Below are 6,390 nucleotides of genomic sequence, written 5' to 3'. Positions count from 1 at the left end.
TATATATATATATATATATATATGCCGCCGGCCGTCCGTGTGCACTATCCCTCGATCGTCCCGCATCCACGCGGCGTCAACGCGACAGAGAAGACGAGAGAGGGAGAGGGAGGAAAGTGGGAGGAGGCACGGCAAGCGGAACAACAAAGGATCGGCGGCGGAGCAGAGAAAAGGAGCAGGGCGAAATGAGCCTTTTTCACAACAGCCACCGCTACAATCATCATCGTCTCCTCCAGCGGCAGCAATTGTGTTGAGACTCACATAAGCCTCAGAGTAACGCCGTCACCCATCGGAGCCCCCCTCATCATTGCTGCTACTGCTGTTGTTGCTAGTGTTCTTCTTGTGCACGAATCGGCCGGGGAAGAGCAGCCGCTTAACTGCGGTCGGGGCGAGCCGCTTCGGGTCGGTGTCGACCACCTCCCCCGCGAGCCGCCGCCGCTCCTCGTCCTGCTCCTGCGCCACCATGAATGCGTAGAACTCGGGGTCGAAGAGGCGCAGCGCCACCTCCAGCAGCTGCCGCACCACAACAGCGGAGAAGATAATCCCCACAACGCCCATCACGCAGTACGAAAGGAAGGCAAAGAGCGTCACTCGGTTCACACGCCGCGTCGCGCGCGCGGAGGTGGCGACGAGGTGGTGGTACAGCGCCGGCGCAGAGCCATTCTGATGCCANACACGCCGCGTCGCGCGCGCGGAGGTGGCGACGAGGTGGTGGTACAGCGCCGGCGCAGAGCCATTCTGATGCCACAGGCTCGTCGGCGACGTTGCCATCCTGTACGCGGTCTGGATTGTGTCGTACTGCACCTTTGCGTTGCCCTGCGCGGTGTCGGGGTGCGTCGCGAAGACGAGGTCGCGGTAGCGCGACCGCACCTCTACGAGATCCGCGTGCTCTGGCAGCCCCATCACGCGCAGCGGGGAGCCGTGCTGCTGCAGCCATAGCTGCTCCTTCTCCAGCTCCTGCACACGCTCCATGCCGGCCTGCAGCCGCACCGCCATGCGCCGGTGCAACCTGCGCGGCGTCACAGCAACGTACACGCGCCGCAGCAGCCGCGCAACAGGCCCTGGGCGGTAGCTGTGATGCGCACCAGTCGTCGCGCACCGCACTGCTGAGGCTGCTGAAGCTGAGGCTGTCCCCAGGCGCCGAACGCCACGCCACACTGCAGGCATCCACTAAAGAAGTACGGCCGACACCACACAAGTGTCTTTGTTCGTCTGCCTGCATGTGACCATGTGTGTGTGTGTGTGTGTGTGTGTGTGTGTGTAAGAGAGAGAGAGAGAAAGAGGAGTGAAAACGGGGAGAATAGGGCATGCACACCCCTGGTCGCTGCGGGCAAGGAGGCGTGTATATACATATAGAGGCAGATAAAAACGCACAGTGCGAGGAATATAAAGAATGAAGAAGCAGGCTACAAGGCGTAAAAGCGGCACAGCACCGCTCGTGAATCAAACGTGCTTCCGTGCAGCTCAGCGACGACGCTGGCGGCCTTCTCCTGCGAGGTGAATGTGCAGACGAGCGCCACGTGATCGTCAAACGTCGCCTCGCCGCTCCCCTCCAGCTTCCGCTTCTTTGCGGGTTCCTCGGCCATGCCCTTGTCGCTGTCGTCATTGCCCTTATTCTCCTTGTCCTTGCTGATGTCGGTGTTCTCCTCGTCATCAACAAGGAGGGTGTGGTGCACCACCTTCTCCCTCGCGACCTCCTCCACCTTCGCCAGCACCGCCGCCACCAACTCCTCCAGCGTGTCCGCCGCCACGTGCTCCCGGTACGCGTCGAGCGACAGAATGTTCGTCAGCAGCACGTGCTGTGACGGCACGCCGGCAGCCGTTGTGCCGCTTGGGTCGAGCAGCCGCTTTCGTCTCTTGTAGAGTGCCTTCTCCCGCTTGCGCTGCTCCCACCGCTTGTCAATGTCGTGGACGATGCACTGCACAACATCGCTGACGCTCATGTGTTGAAGCGCCGCCTCCTTCAGCACGCGGTTCATCCAGAACCCGGCCACCGCATCCCACTGCTTTTCAAAGAAGTGGTGATTCGGCCTCGCCTTGACGGTGTCCGGCATCTGCAAGTCCTGCCGCGTGAACTGAAGCCGCCTGCCGGTGCTCCCCCAAATCACCAGCGCGGAGGGTGACGAAGAAGACGCAGCACCTTCCATTATCGCCGCTTAATTATATGCCCTTCGTGATTTCCTGCAGAAGGGTGAGGAAGAGACACCTCTCTCTCGCTCTCTCTCTTTCTCTCTATCTCCACTCCCTTTTTTCAATCAATATGTGACTCTTAAAAATCAAGAAAAAAGGCAAATCGGAAACCCGCAAAGAATGGCACCCCAGTCGCACATCCAAGCGGGCATTGTGCACAAATCGGCTTACTGCCCCTTCACACTATTTTTGTTGTTGGCCGTCCGTTTGTCGTTGTTGTTTTTTTTTTTCCTCCGCCCTCCTCTTTGCCCCTTTTGATACGGTGCAAAGTCGCATGTCACACAGTTCTGATTCTGCATGGGGCAACTTCCGCCTTGGATGGTGATAACACTACAGTAGATACATGCACAGCACACAGCCTTGACAGCAAGCAGCGGGCGCACATTAATCATTTCTCCGCACGGCGCCTCGATGGAGTGATTGGGGGAAGGCGTGGCGTCGTGTTGTGCGACGTGCGCGGGCGTGTGAGGGACGTCTGCGTCGCGCCAGGCCGTGGCCGTGGGGCCGCGGCGCGGATGCTTTGCAGCTGCGTCGGCGAGGAGTTCTCTGCGTGCCGCAGAGTCGAATTGAGGTGCGACGTGTACGCCACCGCGGGGGAAACCGAGGACTTCTCCTTCAGAGCCGTGGCGATTTGTGCAAGCGTTTCGAACGATATAAGCGTCCCGTCTAGTCCTAGCTGGACCAGCTTTGACTGTGGGCTCCGTGCGAGGCGCAGAAGGCCCCGCCCAGCGAGAGCCGGGATAGGATTATGCGACAGATTCAGCGAGACAAGCGTCGGGTGGTGCCCGATTGCCTTGACGAGCTGCTGGAATATACCCAGACTATCGATGTTGTTGCTGCTTAGATCAAGCCCCTCGATGGTGCGACTCACCTCCACCATGGGGAATAGAAAACTCACACCGTGTGGGTTCTTTGCAAACACGCCACTGCAGTCAAGGGTGGGGCGCGGAGGCTCGTACACACCTGAGACTGCGTAACGGAAGTTGCGTAGCACCGAGCAGCTGCCACACGCATTTTTTTCCAGCATGCGGCAGCGACGCAGATAACATAATCGGTGCGCCGCCATTACAGCAATGACGACGCCACGAAGTATACTACGTGGTCGAAGTCCATGTTTCTTCCGCTCTGTATTCTCTCCATCAGAGTCCTCCATGTCCATACCGACCTTAATCCATGGGTGCTTTAGTGCATCGCGTGCACTGAGACGACGATTCGGGTCAATCTCGAGTAGTTTAGATATAAAATCACGCAGCGCCAGTGTTCCCTCACTAATTAGACCTGTCTTCATGTTGTACCGTACACCACAGATTGCGTCGGTCACTTCCTTCTGAGAACGCCCTGTGAAGGGGTACTCACCACTCACCATGAGGTACACCATCACACCAAGCGCCCACATGTCGACCGGCTTGCCGTAGTTGGTGTCAGCGAATATTTCCGGCGCCATGAAGGCAGTAGTGCCGCAGAATGACATGAGACACTGGTCGGATCCAACAAGCGCGGCAAATCCAAAATCGGATATCTTGCAGATGAGATCGCCCTCCGACAGCAGGCAGTTCTCTGGCTTGAGGTCGCGATGTACGATCCCTTTCTGGTGGATGAACTCCAACGCCAGAAGCAGCTGCGTTGTGATGCGTCGAGCTTGGCTCTCACTAAACGAGCTGTGCCGCTGCAACACACGCTGCAGCTCCCCACCCGGCATGTATTCCATCACAATCCACAGATTCTCCTCGTCCTGAAACGTCTCTTCGAGACGCACAATGTTTGGATGATTCAGAAGACTCATCGTCTCTACCTCCCCCATCACACATTTGAGTCCCTTGGCGCCCGCCTGTCGCTTGTTGATTATTTTGACTCCATACGGCCGCTTCATCACGTCATGCCGACGGCAGCACTTCCACACGGTGCCGTACGCCCCCTTGCCGATCTCGTCAAGGAGTTCGTAGTGGTGATCAAACGCCAACGCTTTGGAAGAAGTGGAGATGCCACACGCCCCCGTCAGTGTGCTTTGTAGCGCCTGGAAGTCCATGTGTCTCTCTCTCACACTCCTAATGAATCACTGGTGCTCACTCTTGCTTGTTTTGTTTTGGTTCCTCACCGGTCTGCCCGCACCTACACCTCCGCACCACCTGAGATGCGCCAGAGAATAGCGGACGTGCACCCAACACTAAACGTCGCCAATTCTTCTGCCACGCCCACACACAGAGAAAAAAAAAAAAAGACACCACACCGGGGGGATGGTGTTTATGGGTGAGGGAGCCATAAAGCACAAGGATAGAAGAGGCAAGAAAAGTTCCACACGGAGTGAGTGAGAAGGAGACAATAAGGATGAGAAATGCACAGCTGTAAAGCAACAGCAATAATAATAATAATAATAACACAGTACGCGTCCACTGCCGGGAATCAATCTCCTCTCTAACTAGAGCAGAGACAACGGAACAAGAAAAAAGAGAATACGGTCACGCACAACGCCGTCGCATACGAGCGAAACACATTAACATCGTCTTCACGCGACTACGGAGGACTGGTGACGGTGCCCCGCTCGCGCAACTTGTCGCAGAGCCAATCCATCCCCTCAATAAGCCCCTCACCAGTTTTCGCGCTGCTCTTCACAATTGTCCACGTGCGGGTCGTCAGCGACGCGACACCAAGCTGCTGAACAACCTCCGTTTCGCTTGCTGCGCCCATCATATCCTGCTTGTTGGCGAATATCAGCAGCAAGCTGTCCCGCAACTCGTCCTCGTCTAGTAAATTATACAGCTCGTGTTTGGCGACCCCCATGCGATCCTTGTCGGTGCTATCCACAACGTAGATGATGGCATCCGTGTCGGTGAAGTAGCAACGCCAGAACGGCCGAATATTTGCCTGGCCACCCAAATCCCACACCTCGAACGATATGTTCTTGTAATGCATTGTCTCCAAATTGAAACCCACTGTGGGAACAGTAGACACCACGTTGCCTAACTGCAGGTGATACAGAATTGACGTCTTCCCCGCGTTGTCGAGGCCTAAGATGAGCACCCGAATCTTCTTGTCGACTGGCACCAGACCCAGCGCAGCCTTTAACTGAGAGAACCACGCACCCATTGATAACGCTGGTGGTAAGGATGTTATCCTCTAACAGTTTTCTTTTTCCCTTCCTCATTTTTCAAAGACAAGCACACACACACACACANTATATATATGAGTATATATATTATGGAGAGAGGGAAAGAGAAGGACACAAGGCGAAAAGGAAAAGAGATACGACAAACTTGCAGGCAACAAGGGTGCATATGCTTTTGAGAGCACAAAGCAAAGCCACACAACAGGAGAGCGGCGTGCAAAACATCGTGCGTCCACGTCACATACCTACAGCCGTAGGAGGTCCAACCACACCGACCAAAAGACACCCACGAGCGGGGCTGTGGTGGCGGGCGGCAAGCTGTCGGCGGGCTGCGCCACGAGAAACTGTGTGGCGTTTCTGCTGTCGCCCACTTTCACTAGCAGGGAGGAGGGCCATGTCACGTTGTTGCCGGAGATGCTATATGAAACTCTGCCATCTCCGGTGCTGGCAGGCAGATCGAATTGGAACGACATCTGCGCCACGGCGGTGCGGTACTTGATGCAGCTTGCCTGCACCGTCGCGTCGAGCGCGCAGAGCGTCACGAGGCTGCTCGCCGGGCCGCGCTCCCTGAAGAACGCAGTGAGCGGATCATCGTCGTGCGCCTCAACGAGCACCTTCTTCGCCGACCACGCGCTGAAGAGCCACGCGACGGCCTTCGACGCGCCAGCCCCCTGCGCCACGGCGCTGAACTGGCCCCACGTGCTGAAGGAGAAGGTGACCGCCGGATCGTAGAAGCGCGGCAGGTACACGACGCAGCGCAGCCCCGCCTCGCCCAGTATTTGTGCCGTCGCCGCGTCATCGACGGCGAGGCTGTAGCCCTTCTCGAAGATGTGCACCGTCGCCACCTGCCGGAGGCGCTGCCGTCGCTCGGGGTCGCGGAAGCCCAGGTAGCTCAGCGCCGCCGCCAGGTTCGACGTGCTCGCCAGCGCGAGGTACGTCACGGTGTCGCCAAGCCCCATGTTGTTCAGCACATCGCGCAGTGCCTCCGACGCGTTGATGCGCACGTCGCAAGATCGCCGCGGCAGGATGTACGCCGCGCCAAAGGAGGCGGTGACGTCGGCGCGCGAGTACTTCATCCCGCGGCGGCGTGCGTCCTG

The 6,390-nt window shown here is 57.6% G+C and overlaps 5 protein-coding genes across 5 annotated transcripts; all 5 read right to left on the bottom strand.

Annotated features, from left to right (window-relative positions):
- Positions 1–282: 282 nt before the first annotated feature.
- On the bottom strand, positions 283–1,167 carry DQ04_02141040 (chaperone protein DNAJ; the record flags this gene model as incomplete). Its single annotated transcript, XM_009311563.1, has 1 exon — positions 283–1,167. One exon carries the CDS (start codon positions 1,165–1,167, stop codon positions 283–285), a length of 885 nt encoding a protein of 294 aa, XP_009309838.1.
- Positions 1,168–1,406: 239 nt separating this feature from the next.
- Positions 1,407–2,147, bottom strand: DQ04_02141030 (hypothetical protein; the record flags this gene model as incomplete). The annotated part of the gene is made up of 1 exon (XM_009311562.1): positions 1,407–2,147. The coding sequence occupies one exon, from the start codon at positions 2,145–2,147 to the stop codon at positions 1,407–1,409; it is 741 nt and encodes a 246-aa protein (XP_009309837.1).
- A 431-nt stretch (positions 2,148–2,578) lies between these two features.
- Positions 2,579–4,216, bottom strand: DQ04_02141020 (putative protein kinase; the record flags this gene model as incomplete). The annotated part of the gene is made up of 1 exon (XM_009311561.1): positions 2,579–4,216. One exon carries the CDS (start codon positions 4,214–4,216, stop codon positions 2,579–2,581), a length of 1,638 nt encoding a protein of 545 aa, XP_009309836.1.
- Positions 4,217–4,701: 485 nt separating this feature from the next.
- On the bottom strand, positions 4,702–5,274 carry DQ04_02141010 (ADP-ribosylation factor; the record flags this gene model as incomplete). Its single annotated transcript, XM_009311560.1, has 1 exon — positions 4,702–5,274. The coding sequence occupies one exon, from the start codon at positions 5,272–5,274 to the stop codon at positions 4,702–4,704; it is 573 nt and encodes a 190-aa protein (XP_009309835.1).
- A 264-nt stretch (positions 5,275–5,538) lies between these two features.
- On the bottom strand, positions 5,539–6,369 carry DQ04_02141000 (cell wall surface anchor family protein; the record flags this gene model as incomplete). Its single annotated transcript, XM_009311559.1, has 1 exon — positions 5,539–6,369. One exon carries the CDS (start codon positions 6,367–6,369, stop codon positions 5,539–5,541), a length of 831 nt encoding a protein of 276 aa, XP_009309834.1.
- Between the last annotated feature and the right edge of the window lie 21 nt (positions 6,370–6,390).

Source organism: Trypanosoma grayi, assembly GCF_000691245.1.
Source record: "Trypanosoma grayi strain ANR4 Tgr_214_V1, whole genome shotgun sequence".
NCBI lineage: Eukaryota > Euglenozoa > Kinetoplastea > Trypanosomatida > Trypanosomatidae > Trypanosoma > Trypanosoma grayi.
The sequence above is the reverse complement of the archived record's forward strand: the minus strand, read 5'-3'. Positions and strand labels throughout refer to the sequence as shown.